The following is a 21,973-nucleotide window of genomic DNA, read 5'->3' as shown; positions in this document are numbered from 1 at the left end:
CCTGTCCAGGCTGGACGCTGACTCTCACCCTGACAGCTGGGATAGGCTCCAGCCTCTCCATTTGGATACTTGGATCATCAGATTCAACCACTGTGCACCATATAAAATCAATAAAAAAATATAATTTTATCTCCAAATTGGGTAGCAGGCGTTTGGAATTACACAGCAAGTATGTCAAGTATCATGTCAATGATAATGTTAAAGACTGTGGTTGGATAACAGGATCACTGCATTTTTGCTATAGACCACTTTATTCTTTAATAGAGTAGATGCAGTCATTTATAAAGATTGCAAGTGAAGTTCCAGGGTTCCTGGCTGCTTCAGTCTGCATACAGAACATCCATGGTGTATGAGACACACTGTATAAAGTGCTTTGAGTACTCATGCAGAGTAGAAAAGAACTATATAAGAAGCAGTCCATAATCAAATCACATATCTATTGAAATGCAATGTTGCCTGTTATCTTAGATTTGATGAACCAGCTATAGTTATCCCGTCTAAACTAAACAAGGTAAAGAAATACTGTACCAAAGCCCAAAGTTTTGTCGTTCTAGCTTTTGTCCAGCAGGAGTCGCTCACACATCACATGGGCTCCACTCGACTTTACATTTACAGCCTGCGTGGGGTGTCACACTGGAAGGCTTACTAATGTTTGGAAACATTTCCAGGAGAATTTACGAAACAGTTAATTAATATTAAAAAAAAAAATTAAAATCAATCACACTTCTATGTGGAACTGACACATTTCCATTCTGCTATTGAGAAAGAATATTATTATAAGTTTGTTTTAAATAGAAACGCCAAACATTGAGCTTAAAACCTTCGTTTTCAAGAATCCAAAAAGGCGAATCTATTGAGTAAAAATCACAAAAAAACGTACACCTGCTTATTATATCATCTGGATATGGGTGAAAAAACATCCTTCCTAAACAATTTCTTTACTCTTAAAATAAAAGTAATAGAAACTCAAACAAAACAACAAAAAGAACATGTGAGGTGGTGAAATTGTGGAAAGCTTGTGATCTCAGTGTGTGTGTGCGTGTGTGTGTGTGTCGGGGGGTGGAGGGAGAGTCGGTTGTGTTTGAGCATTGGGTAACTGCAGCAGCAGCAGCAGCAGCAGCAGAGAAGCTCTGTGTTTCACCGCGGAGAGGTCGGTTCAAAGGATTTAGGAGCAGAGCTACAGGAAAACAAGCAGGTGAGTCCTTACTGCTGTTATGTTTCATTCCGGACCGCTTCTCCGTGTTTCTTCCACTTTTCCTTGCTCTCTATTTGCTGATGTAAAGAGGCTGCTCAGGTGAAGGTGACCAAACCGCGTGCGGTGCTGTTTTCGGCTCTCAGTGCTGCAGTCCAGGTCGGACAGGTGCACATGGGTAGATGTCCTCACGTTCATTGACTGTTTACATTAACACTCATTAAGTTATTACAGCCACATTTGTGGACGTTAACTATGGCATAAAGGCATATTAGATGCGTCTTAGTGTCACCGCGTGCTTCTGAGGACATTGAGGACAGTCCTGAAGTCACTTATTGTTTCGAGTTGAAATTAGAACATCTGCTGTGATTTAATATCTTGTAAAGCCTCGTTGCGGTGTTTTACTGTTGGAGGAAGCATCAATTTAAATGGGTAGACATAAAGCTGAGCAGTGGTTTCTAAAGCACATTAAACTTGAGAGATTCATTGAATACATTCCTTAAATAAGCTTTTTGGCACTTGTCGCCGAGTCTCGCTGTAAAAGCTGTAACTAGTGGCTTTTATTAATGATTACTTTGTCATCTTTGTCATTTATTCATGCGTTATAGATACGTTATTAAGTCATAAATAATCTCACATATGGCAGATTGCTTTGGCGTAAGAAGCAGTCAGATTTCTTGAGTGATTAAAAATACTCAATATCTAAAATACTCCATATTCTATTACAAATTGAAATCCTACATACGTGGGTAAAAGTACACGCTCTAAATATTAGTAGCCAAATCTGAGTAATAAAACTTCTTACACAAGGGACTGTTTCAGAGTGCTAACATATAATGTGGCTGTGTTATACAGTAAGTAGGCTAGAGTACTAGAGGTGTAGCACAGTACTAGTATTGACACAACCCTGATATGCAAACCATGAAATTGTTATGTCAATAAGTAATATTTGTATAATTCTATCTTTGTTGTATGCTTTTGTACAGTTACTAAATGGATTTATTTGTTGGGGGATGGGCTACTGGCCCATCCTCCAACCCTATATGTATTTTGAGAAAACATCTGAATAAAATTAGACAAAAACAGACAAAAAAGAAGATACAGTTAACTGATAGCATAAATTTTTTCCTGTAGTTCAGTCTGTATCAATCTGCATACTTTATGAGTTGGTCATGTTTCTTACATGCAGTACAACAATTTCACAATAAATGTATCAATATGGACTCAGCTGAGACTTTATTAGTCACACCTTGGTAGTAATGGGTTGGACCCCCTTAATTCTTTGTGGCACACATTCCACAGTGAGCTGGCAACGCTCCTCAGAGACTTTGGTCCATATTAATATGACGGCATCACAGAGTTGCTGCAGATTTCTTGGCTGCGCATCCGTGAAGCGAGTCCTCTATTTCACCACACTCTAAAGGTGCTCCCAAAGGTGAGATCTGATGACTGTGGAGGCCATTTCAGTAAATTGGACTCATTGTCTTGCTCAAGAAACCAGCTTGAGCTTTGTGACATAGCACTTTATCCTGCTGTGAGGATCCATTAGAAGATGGGTGCACTGTTGTCATAATGGGATGGACATGGTCAGCAACAATACTCAGGTAGGCTGTGGTGTTTGCTGATATTAAGGGCCCAAATTTTGTAAATGAAATATCGCATAGGCACCTAGAATTACACCACCAACAGCCTGAACTGCTTATACAAGGCAGGATTGATCAGTCTTTTCATGGTGTGTACGTCAAACTCTGACCCCACCATTAACTTAATGCCGAAGATATTGAGACTCATTTGACCAGGCAACATTTTTCCAATCTTCTATTGTCTAATTTTGTTGAATCCATTTAATTTGTAGCCTCAGTTTCCTCTTCTTAGCTGACAGGAATGGCATCTGGTGTTCTGCTGTTGTAGCCCGTTTGTGTCAAGATTCAACAGGTTATGCATTCAGAGATGTTCTTCTGTGTAATTTTATTGTAACAAGTGGTTATTTTTGAGTTACTGTTGCCATCCTATCAACTTGAAACAGTCTGGCCATTCTCCTCTTAACTCTGGTATCTTAGTTCTGGTATCAACAAGGCCAGTGTCACCCAGAGAATGGCCCCTCACCATTTCTTTCTTTTATTTCTATTTTTTTGGACCATTCTCTGTGTCTCTCATTACTTATTCTACAATAGTAGTAAGAGTTATCATTTTCAGAGGCATCCTGTTTTCCCAGTATTTCCACTGGGTACAGATGACAAGTATAGAGAGAAGATAAGTCTTTATAATGGATATTAAAGGAATCTTTTCATATTTAGTGGACTGAAATTTTCCAAGCAGTTCAATTTATACCTTAAACTTGATATAAATAAACCGAAAATACTGTACATAAGCTGTAAGCTTCATAACAAGGTGTTTTTTCTGTGATAGTGGTTGGAAATAAGTTAGAATAAATCTAACAAGGTTAGCGATTCATCATCCTTTTGATGACAAATTCTCTTAGCTGAGCATCTTAAAAGCTCTTGTTTTTATCTCAGAGTTTTATTAAGTGAAAGGTAATTTCCCTGTATGACAAAATGTGATTTTTCCCTCTGATAATTAATCTGCTGTTCACATTAAAACTGGTGTTATTTCATTAAAATCTTGAAAGCTCTGAACTAATGCTTCATCTTGGGAAATATCTGTTACCAAACTCCATGTAGTAGATCAAGTAGTACAAGCCAGAAAAAAAAAGTCATTTTTCGATGTTTAAAATCACTTTCTATTTAGAGCTTCAAGAAGTAATTTCATATTCTTATTTGTGAGTGTGATTTCATGACCTGAACATAAAAAGGTCTTACTTCTATATATTTGCAGTATAAACAGAGGCAAATTATTTATATTTGTATCCACATCACAGTGAACACCACAGGGTGAACTTCAGTAATCTCTTTTATGGCTCCTCTGTATGCCAGACACTCAATGCTTTGAGATAAAAAAAAAGTATAAATATAATATTTAAGTATAGCATATAGCTATAATATATAAGCCCATTAAAACCACTGCAGCTATCAAAGGGATGAGAGTGTGTTTGGCATTTCAAGTGGCATCAGTTGAAAGGAAAACCAAGAATAGCTCACCTGTTTTATTGATCTTTCTGCAGAAATGTCAGGTTAGGTGTTTTGCATATTAGTCTCAATGGAAAACAGCTGCATCATTCTTTATATATTTCATACTCTGGAGTGACGACTTAATCTTTTTGATGGGCACCAGCTGCAAGAGACCTGTGGTTATAGAAACTGGGTTAAAATTTCCCATCAGACCTGTCCCGCTCTTTGGATCAATAAACTGAGTACAAGGTGTTTTTGTCGCCGCCTGCTCTTTTGTGCAGTTCCTCTTGTCTTCATGTCACATTGCTCGTGTCACTGCCAAGGCAGATGTGTTTACCTTTCCCTCTTGGAGTTATCAGGCTTTCATAAGCGGGAACACATTGGTGTCAACACCATTGTGGGCAGGACACACAAACACGCCAATGCAGATGTGTTGAGACAATGGTGCGTTTGCTGTGTGTTACACGAGGGCAGCAGTTGACAAAAACAGGACAAAGAGCTTCTCACCATGCCTCCATCTGCAGTTTTGTCAGAGCATGATTCTGGAGGTTCTTAGCATTTGGAGCAGCTATCAAACAAGACACATGTTGCGCTGTTGCTCTTCCCCTCGCTTGCAATATCGAAGGTTAACCGCGCCGATTTTGTACATCAAAGTGTGCTTACAGGCTTTTGTGAGCACGAAAGTGTGCGTGAAAAAGTTTTCTAGTGGGAGCTGTGAAGACTGATAAAAACAAATGTCACAAGTGATGTCAGCATTAGCTGAGTGTAAAAGTTTAAAAATGCAAAAATGTTGACTATAATCTCTCAATGGAGTGTTATTCATTTTGGGTAGTGTGGACTGGGAAAAAAGCTTTTTGTTTTGGATCTACTTCTTTTTTTTTTCAAACAAGGATGTGAATTTGACAAATTCTAAGAGCACAGTGCTAAAACCTCATGAAGCACAGCAACAGTTTAGCCTGTATCTGTTGAGAGAAACCACAGATAAATACAAAGAATCAGAAGCAAATAGACTTTGAAGATTAAAGTAGGCCACTTATGCATTACACCTACAGGAGCTGCTCATGCCATGAAGCTTCTGGCATTCAGTTTTTGTGCTGCATTAATGCCAAAGGAGGTTTTGGAAGGCTGCAGTTGTGAAGTCAGCAAAGCGTTGGCTCCACTCTGATCAGATCAGCTGATCTGATCAGCAGGTTCATGTGCTTGTGGAGTTCCAAACACATGTTGCCAAGCAGGAAGTTGCAAAGAACCCTCTGGTTGAAAAACTATGCTACATCAACACTTACAACATGGTTGAAGGGTGTTTCTTTGCATCTCTTCTTTTTACAGTTTTTACATTTTAAATTATTGGCTGCTTTAAGTGCTGATACCAAAACTTTATCGGTATCAGCACTGGACAGTAAATAGTGACAGATGAAAATTATGCCTTTAAATTCTTTGTTTTTGTTTGACTAAGAGTTTACTGCATCATGTGTGGCAATATTCAGCGATGCAACAATTAATACAACATGGTTTTAATGCTTTTTTTTAAGTCATTTCAGCATCGTTCAGTCTTCACTTTTTTAAACTGAGGTATTACAAAGGTGTTAAAAGCATTCATTTTCATACCTGAAGTCTATTTTATGCAGATGAACATATTCCTGGTCTCACTATTTGAGCGTGTGTGCTCTTAACCTTGAAAACAAAGTAATTTTAACTTAAGATTCACAAACCAAGTTTTCCTGGAGGCCAGTCAACATTGTTTTGCTCAGTTGCTATCATTAGATATGGTATGAAACTACAGTTTAATGATTTATCTCCTTCTACTTAAAAATATAATCTTGATAAAAAACAAACAAACATAGGCCTACAGCTTTGAAAATATGTAGAGCTCCTCACTTGAGCCTAACATCTTGTAGGTGTGTTTGGGATGTTTGTTTGACATTAAGTTTTATTTCATAAAACCAAACCATCAATACTGAGTACACATATCTGGATAAACAAATGCATCATAATTCTTCACCATCTCATCTCCTGCTTTATCATTTTACAGTTTGGTTGCAGGGATTAGCACCCTAACTTCTAACTGAAAGGTCATCAACCTCATTGTGCTTCATGCTGGGAGTGATTTGCAGCAGCGGCAGCCGTGGAGATTAAAGCTGGGAATTCTCCAGTGTCACTGCGCGGCAGAGTGTGATTCACAGCGTAGACCCTTTGATCGGTGACAGAGCCAGGGAACGGGCAGCCAGGCGAAGATTGTGCTGATGGCACAAGGCCTAATCTCTAGATTATCCATCATGCTGCACCCAGCTAATTAAGAGATGTGTGTTGCAAGATCACATCACGCAGGCGCATTATTTAACTCTCCAAACTTTCCTTTAAGTGGTCTGCTACGTAACAGCACCTTACTCCTTCTCTTTGACTAATTGGTTGTAATCAGAGAGCAGTAGTGCGTGTCAGCAAGTAATTTCGTGCTCATGCTGTCAAGTGAGAAAGTTTATGCGCGCCGCCTCTTCATTAAAGTTCATTGATGATGTTTTGAAATATCAGACATCCTTCATGTGGTTCCTGGTAGGCATCAGGTTCAGCATCATGTTTCATGACCTCCTCAGTAGTTCCTTATTACCATCTATCTACACCTTAGTAGATAGATGGTAAAGTAATTAAATATATTTATTCTCTCACACACACACAAACACACCTGTATTTGCTACAGAATTAGATTTTATTTGTCGTAGGTAGTGTGTGCAAAAAATGTAGCAATATTCAGCTAGTGCATTGGATTCCAAGCAGAGTGTCTCTCTGTGGAGTTGGACACACTGCAGCTCTACAATCTTGGAGTAATGATGGTGATCATAGTCCTTGTTCTACCCTGCAGCCTCAGTGAGCACAGCATAGCAGCACACGAATCCCATTCTCCACAGCAGATCTTGAGAACAGTAAAAATGGAGGATTAGAAGTCCGACTGATCACGGGACAAGATCGTTTCTGGAGAACCAGCTGAATTATGTGGGATTTTTTTCAGCAGACTTTAAAAACAAGATTGAAGTGATTTATCTTGTACAGATACATTTAAATACCTGAAATCAGTGGCAAATATAGTCGGGCAGCTCTTACTGTACCTGGATTGTCCACCCAAATAATCTTTGTGTTGTAAAATCCTGCAAAATATTTTATGATTATAATTTTTCTACTTTCCATACTGCACTCGTAAATGCACCACACTGATTTAAATGTACTTTTCAGACATTACAGGAATGAGATTTATTTTAATACTATTTTATTGCCCACTGGGTTGATTTGCCACATAACAAGTACATTTCTGGCACTTTGACATCCTTTTAATCTTTCAATTAGTCCAACGCAGCATATCCACTTGGGTGGTGGAGTCTTTGTCCTGCAAACGTTTGTTTTGTTCATAAATGAGTGAAATCCATCATCAACTTTTGACAGCAGCGTCTAGTTTGGTATTCAGGATCACATCTCTTTTAGTAATACACATTGTTTTTCTCTTTCTCTGCACAGACTCAGTGTGTTCCCAGCTGGAGGATAATCAAAGAGTCTGCTCCTGCTTGCTGCTGGGCCTGAAGATACACGCTTTGCACATTTATTTCATTATTTCATTATTTATTTTTTTGCATACAATAAACAGTGAGCACAAGCAAGTCTCTGCTTGGACCCAGGTCTGTAGGTTAATCATGGGATCAGTCAAGCCCTTCCTACTCCTCCTGCTGCCCCTGATGTTTTTCAGCAGACTATCACAGCTGTGGGCCTTTCCGTTCAGCCCATCCTTGGACCTGGATGTCACTCCGAGAACTACCGTCTTCTCAAAAGGTGAGGATCAAGCAGATTTTTTAAAAATTAAAAGTCTTAAACTGTGATTAAAGCTCTGTACCGGGGGGTTAGTGGTAAAAAAGGAGATAATTTTAATCTTCCAAAACGAAATTTATTAATATTAGTTAAAGATTTAATCAGATTATCAGGAAATGGATGATCTTTTTTATCCTAATCTGATCATACATACAAATGTGATACAAATGTTTTCGTTATTTACATTTGTATATGCTGGCCTGCAAATAATCTCCTTAAAGATTATGACAAAGCTCCGGAACATGGCGTGATTTTTATGTTTTTATCAAAATAATCCAATTAAGGTTGTCGTACAACAATGGGTACATTGCAGACAAGGATTACAAACTAAAAGATGATTTAGCATCCTTAAATGGTTGGCCAAAATATAAACAAATACTGGCCAAAAAATATGGAGCTCAAGTTTTGCCCCCCAGCATAACTCCCTGAATAAACAGCAGCAGAAGACATCATGTTCTCATCCCCGAAAGCATTATGGCAGTGCTGATTTAGGGGAGCTATTCCACCTCCTATTAATCCCATTGTACAGCAGTTGGCTTCGGTCTGTCATGACCCAGCTCTAAGGCCAAACCAGAAATGGAAAGGCATGAGAGTTGGTGGCTAATATGAGCATTTGCTGTAACCAGTAAAAAAGAAAATAAACAAGAAAGCAAATGAAATGTGAAGTATGTTCATCAGTGGTATGGTGAGGCCGCCAACTGTGGAGGAACATAATCTAGACCAGAGTGTACGATCACATAGATGAAGCTGAGATTTCAGCTGGAGGGCTTTTATCCTAGACCAGGTGTGCCATATCAGCTGATTACTATGGTGTTGGCATGAGTAGTTCATGGACATCTGGGGAGACAGAGTTGTCATTCACATCTCTCCGCAGATTACCTAAGACGGAGGCCATCACACATTCTGAGATGGTTCTCAATTTGTAGGACTGACCAAGCCTTAATGGCTAAAAGAACGATTTAGATATGCTTTTAGGCAAAAAAAGCCACATACTATTTTTATTTTTGCAGTTACAATATTGATATTGTCTTTAAACTGGCATAAAATAACACATTGCAGCATGATTATCATCCAAAAAGAGACCAGATACACAAAAAGAAACACAAAAAAGTATGAACAGGGACAAACTCCATTAATACAGTGTATTTCCAGATGGATCCACAAACACATGTGCACAACCCAGCTAACAGATCGCTGTCCTTATTTGCTACTGCTCCGGCTGCTTCCTCCCCTCCCTGTTACGGAAGTGGCACAGTTTTTGCAGTTGGCCCCAAAGACAGCTCCTTCATGCTCAGAGTTATTAATCGCCTCTCTCATGCCCTGTCCTAGATCACACAGCTCAGCAAACACTTCTAATGAAACAATAGACAAGAAGCCTCCATAAAAGAGGACCTGAGCACGTTAGACCTGATTACTGTCTGTGCAGAAAATACTGCTGAATAGGTGTGTTTTGGCACACAGTGGGTATTTACACACACCATCAGCACGTCTTCCTTACACCTCCACCTCTTACTTCCCACCAGCTCACCTTTACCCTCCCTCACTCCTCATTTACTGCAGCAGAGGCCAGCTGCAGCGAGAAGGGAACTCCAGCACAGACAAACAGTAAGGGCTGGCGTTTTTACCTCCACTCCACCCCACTCCACTTTTCTCCTCTTCGGTCCTCCGAGGATGAGTATTATTAGCGGGCGGGTGGAGTTAACAGGGCCGGCTGTATTGCTAGCCGAGCTCTCTGGTGTCATAAGTGCTATTGAGAGTATTGCAGGGTGAGATGATATTTTGGAGATGGGAGGATGATGTTCTGAATCACAATAACTCTGAGAGCGACTGTAACACAGCAGAAGCTGGTTGTGTATTTGTTCCCGGTTCTGCGGTGCATTTCCTTGATCCGACCTGAGTGGATGATTACTTTGTTTGCTGGAGCGAGAGCTCTAAGGTCTGAGCTTTGATTCAAAGTGCACTGATTGGTTGAGAAAAGTACACTGAAGAACAATGAATAAAGAAACCGTTGTGGAGCTATTTACTGCAACTACTGGGAGGTGAAGCATTGACCAGACTACGAATATCTTTTGGTTATTTATCAAACAAATGAAAAGGGCTTGCTCTATTGAGTGCTCATCAGACGGGAATGCATGCAAAATTAATTTTTAACCATCTCTAAATAAAGGAGTCTCTGCAGCTGTATGTGTTTGTCCTTTCCTACTTCAGACTTAGCTGCTGTATTGCTGTGGAATTAAAGTTGCTTGGATGAATGATTTATATGTTTGGCTAAAAGCTGTTAATAAGATGTGGATGAAGGGATGCCTGGGTTGGTTTGGAGAGGACCACCACCTCTCACCATCATAATCTCCTTGCTGCTCCAATCTGTACATTTTATTTTAATCGATTTTGTCATTTAAATTAGAGTCTCGTGCTTTTTAAATTTCTAGTTCATCCCCAAAATTTGGGATGGTATGCCTGGTGCAGGTAAGACCCAAACACAGTACTCGGAACACAGGGAATAAAATAATAGGTGGTTTTATTAAACTGAAGTACAAAATAATACAAAAAACAATACTAGGAGACTCAAACCGTTGACACAACAAGAATAGCATATTGCAAGGGAGGACAGAAGGAAATGCAGACAATATATACACAAGCAGGATAATGAGGGAAGAAGCCACAGGTGGGAACACAGCTGACACTAATCCAGACAAATGAGACAAGGGAAGCAAAACTGAACAGAATACACACGAGACAGGAGATTCTCAAAGTAAAGCAGGAAGTAACACACAGTGAGAAACAAACTAAGACACATGGGCTTGACACTGGGACAGAAACTGATATGGAGACGTGACCGGGGAGACTGAAGAAACAACAAAACGCAGAGATGAGACTAGGACAGACATGAACCAGAAACTAGAACTATAAATACAAACTCAGCGGCACCTGAAAATAATATGTTCAGACACAAGAATACAATTAACTTATGCTTTCAAAGAAGTAAATGACAAATCCAAAGGAACACTCAAACACTGGGTCAAAGACCCAGGATAATGACAACTTTTGAGAATTACTGCCTCTCTGTCCCACTTTTGTTGTCCCTGGCCCAACTTTTTTGAGAACTAGTAAAATGCTTCAGTTTAAACTTTTAATATTTTATTGTGAATAAAATTAGATTTTTAAATCATTGCATCGTGCTTCTACTAACACATCTCCACTGATGATTAGAAAATGGCATTTTTGGAATTAGGGCAGCATGCTGGTGCGGTGGTTAGCACTGTTGAATCACAGCAAGAAGGTCCTGAGCTTGCTTCCAACATCTGTCTGGGCTTTTTCTGTATGGAGTTTGCATGTTCTCCCTGTGTTTGTGTGGGTTCTCTCTGGGTACTCCGGCTTCCTGCCACATTTCAGAGACGTGCAGTTAGTGGGGTTAGGTTAATTGATGATTCTAAATTGCCCATAGGTGTGAATTTGAGTGCAAGTGGTTGTCTCTCTACATGTGATAGACTGGGATAGGCTCCAGCACCACCCACCCCAACCCCCGTGACCCTGAATTGGATAAGCGGAAGAGAATGGGTGGATGAATTTTTGGAATTAGGTGTATAATTAAGCTATTATTGCAACTCATGGAGTACAGCTCTGTTGGTGAATATTTGCTGGTTTTGAAAAGCAGCAAATCAAACCTGGAGGCACCATAGAAGCTGAAAATAATGTCAGTCTCTGACTTTCCACTGCAGTGTTATATTTGTTCTTCAGGCTCACTATTATCTCCTCATGCTGGGCAGGTGCTGCCTGTATCTTCCTGCTATGTGCAAGGTGTCCCGTGGCTTTGGTGACTTTTTTATGTTTTGACACTAAGAACTATCTTGTTAGGTTTGGAAAAAGAATGGTTTGGTGTAGCGTAATTGAAAAGTGACAAATTGGACGTGATCCCTCACTAATGCTGTAACCTGCCTAAGGACACCTTGTGCTTAAGTCATAAAAACAACATTAACTGAGGCCGAGAGAACAAGCTCACCCCAGGCTCACCTACAGAGTCTGCTGTTTAGTGAAGCACAAACACAGCTGCAAACAGCAGTTGTTCCCATCAGGCACATTTTGACCAGCTTGTGTAAATGCACAGTGGAAGAACTTATCTGTGTTCTGTCCTCGCGGTGGTCGAGTTTGTGACAATTCATTTACACATCTCCGACTGTGCCTAGGATTATAAATCATACATACTCTTCTTACTGCGGGCACTTTTCTGTGCTGTAGCCAGAGCCCGTCTGTCATTACAGATTTTCTTTTTCTCCTTGCCCTCACAGAAAGTTGTCCTTGACCCAGTTTCTAATCATCAGGGAAGGCGTGTGAGTACATGTGAGAGTGCAGAATGTGCACGTGTGTCAGCATGCGTCTCATCACTCTTAGGGCATGCCCTGCGAATGTGTGCTGCATATGTGTGTGTGTCATGTAGGGGGAAGCTTATTAAGTGCCATGTAAAAATCCTGCATACATGCATCTCCTGTCACTTTCCTCGTTGAGACATGTCAGCGGGGAGGACGGGGGAAGGGAAGTTTCTTCTCCCTTTGATATGTGGGTGTCACTATCTGTGGGAGGATTGATATTATTTTTCTTTGCTGGCGCTCATTAATTTACAGTATGCTTTACTGGTTTGCTGCATGAGTGGGAGGAGAAGGACATGATGTATCACAGAGAGAGCGCTTGGATATGTATATAAAAGAGAAAATGACAGAAGAGGTCTTTATGCACTCTTGGTGTGAACAGGTACATCGAAAAGGCCACCAAATGCAAACAAGCAAAGAAATAATTCTGATACATGATTTTTTTATCCAATACTGAGATGAATCTATAAATAGTATTTAATACTTAATTCCTTTCTTGATGTTAAAATGGACCCACTATTTAAACAGTGGACACTCGTATTAAACATGGCCAGGGTTTCAAATAAGGAGTTTCCTTGATTTCTGATAGTTTTTTTACTCCTGGCTCCCATCATAATGAGAGGGGATATCCCTAACATGGTCATGTCATCTAAATCTCTGGCTTCGAGCATCCCCATCTGTTGTTCAGACCTTGTGGTTTTGAGGAGCAGTCAATCAGAAGAAAGTTGTCTGATAGGCAGACAAGATAAAACTTGTTTCAGAGGATGCCTTGGCAACAAGACTCTGTATAAAATAGATAAAGATTATTTTGAATTCTACTGCTCTAGTAGAGTCCAGAAATAAAAAAAAAAAAAAAAGACAAATATTGGTCTTATTTTAAAACAAAAGATTTAATGTCATGTTGAAGGAGGGGTTTTTTTAAAGTGAGTTTTTTAAACTCAGCTTTCTTTTCAACTTTGGATCTTTTTAGATCTTTCATTTCTTTGTTTTTGTGCATTTATCTTACTTTTATCAACCTTTATCATGCAGATTATTTAAAATATGCCTGTGCTGAACACACCATCTGCGGCTTGCAGCTTGTCTTTTGGAGTAACAAAGAAAAGGAACAGGGAGGACTACTGCTAGCCAAACCAGGCATTCTTAACTCTTAATTCTTTGTAGTTGGTTGCTTTATTAAAATACTAAGACCCATCGACTGTTTTTCTGTAGTGCTGTTCTACTGCATTTCAGCAATTAAAGCACTTTTTTACTACAAGCCTCATTAACGTAAGCACTTTTTATATGCCCTCATTTATAGATAAATGCATCATGTATCATGTTCAGTATATTGCCCAAGGGTAGTTTGACCCAGACTCAGGGAGCCAGGGATTAAACCATGATCTTCCAATTAGTGCACAACCTGATCTGTCACCTGAACCACAGCCACACAACTAAAAGACAAGTTAGTTTATAGTTATTAAAGATGCCACCCCAAAAAGAAATGTTATGTTTGGTGGCAATGTGTTTGCACACAGTTTATGATAACCAAGAGCTAGTCACTGATGTGCTGTTAGAAAGGTGTCAGAAACTTGATGACATTTCCCTGCGTGGACAGTAACTGAAAACAACCAAATATGTGAAAGCTCACGCACAGTAACATACAGATCAAGTGTGAGGATGAGGTTGATAGTGAAGAGTGAAGAACGGGGAAGAACTGGCACAGGGACAGAGGCTCCTTCAATTATAGTTCGATTTTGAGCTATGGCTGGCAGTGGTCTTTAGTAGGAGTTGCTGATAAATCCATTGTCCCTGCTCAGCACCAGACAGCAGACAGATGAGGTTGCTGCTGATTTGATGAGTTCCTTTATCAGTTTGTCGAGACGAAACATAGCTAAAAGCTCTTCTAAAAGAGACTAAAAATAAACAGAGACTAGACTAGCTTTTCTAACCAAATCAACAGCTTTCTTCTGGCTAATCAAACTAGCTGCCATATGAATATTTCTAAATAGTTATTTTGACCATGATGCATGTGATCGACTTAATAAAACATCACTGTAGTGGAAAATAGAAACGGTATTGGAGCTTTTCCATTTAAAAGAAAGCAAAAATACTGAATGCATTAAGCATCAGAAATCCACCGTTGTAACCTTTATGGGCAGGTTTGACAACTAAACATAGATTGTTTTCGTGGGCCACGGTGCATTTTTCCACTCCTAGAAGTGAGATTAATGCTTGACTGTGTCCTGAACTCAATTGTTTGCCCATGGGGCTTGTGCTTTGGCATTTCCTACCTCTGCCACCAGACCTGAAGTAATGCCGTTCTGAAATATTGATGCACTGTAAGTTACTATGTTGAGAGCTGGGATGTAACAAGAGGTCTTGGTAGTAAGGTTCCTTATAGATTGCACCATTATTGTGATATTGGCAGTAAGAAAGCCTGCCAGCTTGACGCTTCTGTGTAGACGAATTGTTTTGCATCCAGTATGGTAATTACACCACTAATAATCATCAATTTACTGCTCAACAAAGTCTGTTAATATCTTAGCCTAACCAGCTGCATCTTGTGCATAACAGTGATGATTTACAAACTGTATCAGCGAGACCAAGACTGCTCAAACTAAAGAGGTTTAATCTCTGCTGTTATTTGCTGTTACCTTTTTTTTTTTGGGGGGGGGGGGGGGGGGGTTTCTCAGTTGAGACATTTTATGCCTTAGACCCTTTAAATCCCTGAAGCTTACATGGTGCTTTGATCCTCTTCTCCTCTGATAGTGTTGGTGTCTGATTCAGACACGGCCTTATTAGTAATTCAGTGATGGCCAATGTGCCAGTCCTGCAATGACACTGCCACCATTTGAGTGGGGTTATGTTTTTCCATCTTATCTAAGATGAAAGTCTTGGCTCTCCTTCATCTTATTCTGCAGTCTCCCTGGTTGGACAAAGTCTTATGAAAGTTTTGGCTCTGACACAAGCTTTAAAGAAAAGGTATTGTATTTGTGTCATTATTAATAGTGGGGTAAACATACCACTGCCACTTTGATGTGCAAAATAAGCGTGCACATCAGATCGGGACAGGCCTATTTTTCTTCATATTATAAAACTTCTTAAAACTGGGTCGATTTTAGTACATTTCTAGCCAGCATGAAATCACCTATTTTGAAGCGTCACTGGTAGCATTTTGGCCACAACCATGTTGTTTTTTGAAGAAAAAGAAGTGGCCACATTTGGAAAAAATGTTGGAGTGCTACAATTTACTTGGTAAGCAAGCTGCATACATAAACTATATGCATACTATGCACAGACAGATACCTGCTAACTGGTGCAGATAAAAAGTACTTTATTTCACTCAACGAAAGTGAACCACAAACGGATTGTCTTGGATAGTCTGCACAACACAGAAAGCCATATTATTAGCCAGATAGTTTACTAAAACATGCTTACTTAAGAACAGTTTTTGGCTATGACAGCTACAGTATTCATGTGTAAGCACACTTGTCAATCAAAATGGCCATGTTCTTAATTTTAAGCCTCACTGGTATTCAAACAAATGACTTATAAGGAAAGACCCAGTCAGGCGTCTTAATGCATTCTCAATCATCCAGGTAAGTAAATCTTCAAAAGTTGATTCTGTTCATCTGGACTGAAAACCAGTCAGAGTTTTTATGAAGGGAGAAACCTATAGAGACCATACAAGGCTTCAAATATGCCGCTTAGTGTTCTAAAATTGGGCATTTTTAAAGGGGGGTCTATGGCGATTGACTTGCTTTTTGAACCAGCCTCAAGTGGCCACTAGAGGAAATCTAAGGCGCTTGGAAAGAAAAGCGTCTGGACTTCTTTAAGTTGCTTGAAGACATTTCACCTTTCACTTCTTTTGGACAGAGAAGACAGATGGTTTGAAAGAAGAGTGAAAGAAGCCATCTATGTCCGCTGCGAACAACCATCTTTGAACAGAGACGGTGGCTTACGACACCAACTGTCTGCCATCTATAATCCAGTTTTGAGGTCCTTTCCCAGACGCCTTAACGCCCACTCACATCCTGGGCCATCTGACCTCAGTAAATCACATGATAGTGTGTGGCTAGGTTTCACCCGAAAACCTTGGCTGATTGTGACCTACACTTGTTTTCAAACCTTGGCTCGTGTGATTAGGTAGAGGATCATCAGGGAGTTCACTCCCCTAGGACTTAAATCTTGGACTCTCCACCATTTGACCTTAGAACTGAAGAAGCTTCTTGGATGAGAGGTGAAACGTCTTCAAGCAACTTAAAGAAGTTCAGAAGCTTTTCTTTCCAAGCTGACTACAATGACCTGGATGACTGAGAACCTTCACAGACACTAGAGGAAATGCAGTTTTTGTTTCTTATGCCTAATCTTCACTTTACAGTCTTGGATTGCACATAAATAATAATTATTACAGCATGAATTACACTTTGTCCTATGGATTTTCTTATTCACATAATAATTTGCTCTGACAAGTAATTACCATCATAAACAATATTGTTATTACTAAAACATAAACAAATTTGATTTGACATGCGTAAGTGGAAACCTGTCAACATACTGACAGAATCCATTGGCTGGAGTGTGATGTGCCACAATTTAATGAGCAGCTGTGTTTTAAAAAAAATACAAATTTTCCTGCACTTCACAATTCACACTACCCATATGGTGTAGAAAAAACACCAGATGGAGAGAGTACTGTGAACTGGATGTACCTCCTGTAAGGAATTGGTCCCTATAAAAGCTGCTGACAGTGAACAGTGTGGATTATTCAGCATATCAAGGACAGCTCGTCACAGTGACAGACACTTGTTGTAAAGATAAATTGCTGCTGCATATTTTGCTTCTTTTTGTATGAAGCTCCACTGACCTTTTATTCAGCTAAAGGCAAGGGCAATTGTGAAGAATCTGAGAGATTTGTACTTCAAAACTTAGTCAATTAAAAATAAAATGGCTAAATACCACAAGAAAACCATGAAAGAAAATAAACCTGGACATACTGACCCTTTAAAAGTGTGCACATCTGTCATCTTTTATTTTTCTGTTAATTCTCTGTCAGTGTTTAGAAGTCAGAATTATGAGCAGGGTCATCATTTACTAGAGCCAGCATCATTCACTCATGAACCATGTCCAACTTGTTTTTGTGGTGAGAAACTGCAGGTGCAGTACTAAATTTTACAGAGCGCTGTGCACATCTTGTAGCTGTGCACTTGAACCTGAGGGCAGTGTCGGGTGCTCTTTTTTATTTTGTTTATGGTTTGCTCTTTCTGTTTTTCTTTAGCTGCCAAATAGTAAAAAAGAGTGTTAAAAACAATGAAAACTGCGCACTGCAGCCATTGTTTGTGCTTCCCATTCATGCTTTTTTTAAAGCAAGCTCTGCTGTTGTTTTCTTAATTTTTTAACCAACTTTTTAGCCATTCTGAAACTGCACAAGTGGACAAAAACACAAGATAATAAATCATGTGACATGACCTCACCCACTGATTTGGGACTTCTTATTTTTAAGCTTTAGTGTTCAGAAGTTACGGATGAAAGAAGAGTGCTCACTTATATTAGCATCAATGCATTCATACAGGTGTGATCCACAGACACACATACCAGCTAATTAGTATTAAGTAACAGACTTTAGAAATATAATAATTTCTCTTTATCTTGGATTTTTTGAGCCACGCAGTACAGACCATCCAACAATAATAGCATTTGCCCCCAACCCCAGTTATCCTGGTAGCTGAGTTATTACTATTTAGTGGTGTTAAGTTTTGAACATTTTGACCTTGTATGGAGATAGAGCTCATGAAACATGTATCATATGGCATCTAGAGGCCCTGTAGGTACTGTCACATCTGTGCTGACTTCATTTTTAAGCTTTAGGGGTTGCCCGTAGCAACAAGTGTTCAACTTTGCAAAAGGGTCTGTGTCCACCCGTGAATGTCTGATCTTTTGCTGATCCTTGTCTGACCTTTTCTAAACATAACCAAGTGGCCTTGTTACAGGTGACAGCTAAGAATGAAAAAGAAAAGAAAAACTGAATATAAGTGGTCAGCTGAGTCTTGAAAAATTTTCTTAAGCACAAGATCTCCTGGATGTCCAGTCTCCTGGATAAAAGTCATGTGTCCAACCCATGCATCTACCACAAACTACTTCCTGCATCAACTTTGTCGGTCAAATCCCTGAAGGCAAACTTCTTCCATGAGAGAAGTAGAAACAAAAAGGTGTCAACAAGCATGTTACAGAAACCTTTTAAATTGGTGCAAATGTTTGTTATAAATGTAAAAGCTGTTTCTAAGTAAACTGAAAATTATGTCGGTGAAGCCACAGTGTCAACTACTAGCAGATGGTTGGAACAAAAAAATAAAAAATACCACCCCCATCTCACCAAGAAATAACAGGCTGAATGGGTAAAATATTATCTTGATTGGATGGTATTGTATATTCTGCAGTTTACAGACCTGCTAATTTTCTTTTAAACTAAATAAATACTTTAAAATTGCATATTTCAGTTTGTGCACAGCTTCTGTATTTGCCTGTAATAATTTCCTATGGTAAACATCGTAATATAGAAAATAATGGATTCAGCAGATGACACGCCGACATACTTCGCTTTTTGTTTTTTTAACCTTTGCCTTTATTCTTGCACAAGGTCTACTGTGCATAATTGCTTACATAACACACAGTCATGTAGCTGACTCTTTACCATGGTAAAGAAGTAAAGAGTTGCTTATATAATGTGGATAGAGTTGAAAGAACTGACACTGCTGACAGTGTCCAAAGAAATCAAGTCAGGCTTTCCTTCAAGCCTTTGTTCCCAAATTTTTTGTGAGCACGTGTGCGTTCTTGTTTGTCACATGCTCGCCACAGTGGGTGCAGCGATCGGTGAGTCACAAAGGAAGTCACACACTCAGACTGTGACAGATACGCATACAAACATACAGTGGATTTACTATCATCCAGGACCCCACATGGTGGATTACAAGTGTGTCTGAGCATGAGTGCGCACAATCTGGCTACGCCACCTGTGACGGCTCAACTGCTGAAAACGCGCTCATTCTGGCAAACACGCAACGCACACTCCTCAGATCTTCTGAGTCACTGACAGAGTTGTCTTTACTCTTTTTCAGGAGGCAGATGATGGGTGAAATAAGCGTGAAGAGTATGTGCGTGTCTGTGTAACCGCTGACAGATGTTTCTGAGGAGCATTTTGACCTCTTCCCCTCATCAAACCTGTGTACTCTGAAGAGTCAGAAGAACTGACGCGCAAACACACACACACTCAAACACAGTAAATGAACAGTAAATAGAAACCAGCCAGCAGACTAAGAGGTTTCTGGCACACCTCAGTGCTCTGTTGAATTTCCCCATTGATTTTGCAGCAAAGCACGAGGTACATTGTGTGTCTCTCTGTATGTGTGTGTGTGTTTCTCTGTGTGTGTCTGCGGATATAAAATAATGGCCAGCTTCGTGGAACAGCAAGTTGACATCTGTGTGTTGCTAAATAGATATTCATAGCAATCCTCTTAGTGATAATGATTTTTTGATTTTTATTTTTCAATATCGAAAACTGCATTAATCTATATGTAATATAGAGTATGTTGCTTCTTCTAAGGAGTGCTTTTGGGAGGCAGAAAATTTAACAAAAATTAAAAATATGCACATTTTGATACCAGATGGTGTTCCTGAAGGAACAAACAAGGAATTTGTGACTCCTCATGCAATCAAGCTGGGGATATTTTTTCTTGTTAGCTGAACGTGTAAACTAATATACACTAGAACCACTAAGAAATTTAAAAAAGGAATTGACTACATTTTTCATGGCATAGATTCAAAGTTTTGGAAGCATTGGTCTGTAATAAGATGATAGCATCACACAGATGCTGCAGATTTGTCAGCTTCACATTCACAATGCAGATCTTTCCACAAAGCTGCCTTGTTGCATTGAGCCCTGGTGACTGTGGAATGCACTGAACACATTTTCATGAAACCAGTATGAGATGATTTGAGTTTTGTGGTATGACAGATTATCCTGTTGGAAGCAGTGATCAGAAGATGAGTAAACTAGGCATAAAGAAGTGGACTTGCTTCACATGTTGTGCGTTCACAGATGCTCTTCTGCTTACCTGGTTCTAATGAGTGGTTACAGTATTTGAGTTACTGTTGCCTTCCTATCAGCTCAATGACGTCCATTCTCCTCTGACAACTGGCATCAATAAGGCCTTTTTCTGCAGAGAGCTGACACTTACTGGATACTTTCTCTTTTTTGGACTATGCTCTGTAAACCCTAGAGATGGAGGAAAATCCCAATAGATCAGCAGTTTCTGTAATACTTTAATATCTTAACCATGTCATATTAATTCCACAAGCCACTGTGGCCCACCCATTCAATTCAATTCAATTTTATCGATATAGCGCCAAATCACAACAACAGTTGCCTCAAGGCACTTTATATTCTACAGTAGATCGTATAATAATAAATTCAGAGAAAACCCAACAGTCATATAACCCCCTATGAGCAAGCACTTTGGCGACAGTGTGAAGGAAAAACTTCCTTTTAACAGGAAGAAACCTCCGGCAGAACCAGGCTCAGGGAGGGGCGGGGCCATCTGCTGGGGTGAGAGAAGGAAAACAGCATAAAGAAATGCTGTGGAAGAGAGACAGAGATTAATGACAGGTATGATTCAGTGCAGAGAGGTCCATTAACACATAGTGAGTGAGAAAGGTAACTGGAAAGGAAAAACTCAATGCATCATGGGAATCCCCAGCAGCCTACGTCTATTGCAGCATAACTAAGGGAGGATTCAGGGTCACCTGGTCCAGCCCTAACTATATGCTTTAGCAAAAAGGAAAGTTTTAAGCCTAATCTTAAAAGTAGAGATAGTGTCTGTCTCCCGAATCCAAACTGGAAGCTGGTTCCACAGAAGAGGGGCCTGAAAACTGTGGACCTATGGCTGGGTCCCAAGCCCAGATAAATGGGGAGGGTTGTGTCATGAAGGGTGTACTCCTCACAGAATGAGGTGCTAGTGACAGGGTGAGAAAGAAGCAGATGATTTGCTGTGCCAACCCCCAAAGGCAGTAGCTGAAAGAAGAACAAGAAGTCTGCATGCCTAATTGCAAAGAGTTCCTGCCATGAGAAATTTTTGTTAGAAATGGCCAGTTAGTGTGTGTATACTGTTACAATGGTGGATGCGCATAGTAAACACTTTAACTTTCAAGAATTGCAATAAGTGTACGTACAAGTTACCCCTGTGAGCAAAGAGGTCCCAACTCTTGTCTTGAGAAAGTTTTTTGCTACTCTTGGGTCTGAATGATGTCAGTGGACGTAAGTGGGTAGATATCCCTAATATTGTTAATTGAGGGACATGCTTGGGCTTTGACTAAAGCCCAGCTCACCTGGTGCTCAAATTTTGTTTGCAATGGGCTGCCAAACAGAATAAATCTAGCTTAAGAAGCTAAAACAGTAGATAAACTGAGGAGCTACATCAAGGGTCAGTATAGGGTTTAGAGTACTCCTGTAATTGCTGCCAATTGATTTT

The 21,973-nt window shown here is 39.7% G+C and overlaps 1 protein-coding gene across 2 annotated transcripts in view; it reads left to right on the top strand.

Moving 5' to 3' along the window:
- The first annotated feature begins 1,041 nt into the window (after nt 1-1,041).
- sema4gb (sema domain, immunoglobulin domain (Ig), transmembrane domain (TM) and short cytoplasmic domain, (semaphorin) 4Gb) overlaps nt 1,042-21,973 on the top strand; it is a 54,777-nt gene continuing 33,845 nt past the window's right edge. The window contains exons 1-3 of one of the 2 annotated variants that reach the window (XM_085170206.1): nt 1,042-1,195; nt 2,495-2,627; nt 7,762-8,070. In XM_085170206.1, coding sequence (XP_085026332.1) covers nt 7,935-8,070 — 136 coding nt within the window. In that variant the 5' untranslated portion in view covers nt 1,042-1,195; nt 2,495-2,627; nt 7,762-7,934. The remainder of the gene's footprint in view (nt 1,196-2,494; nt 2,628-7,761; nt 8,071-21,973) is intronic. The other variant, XM_085170207.1, reaches the window with a different exon arrangement.

This window comes from Neolamprologus multifasciatus, chromosome 8 (genome assembly GCF_963576455.1).
Source record: "Neolamprologus multifasciatus chromosome 8, fNeoMul1.2, whole genome shotgun sequence".
Taxonomy (NCBI): domain Eukaryota; kingdom Metazoa; phylum Chordata; class Actinopteri; order Cichliformes; family Cichlidae; genus Neolamprologus; species Neolamprologus multifasciatus.
The sequence above is the reverse complement of the archived record's forward strand: the minus strand, read 5'-3'. Positions and strand labels throughout refer to the sequence as shown.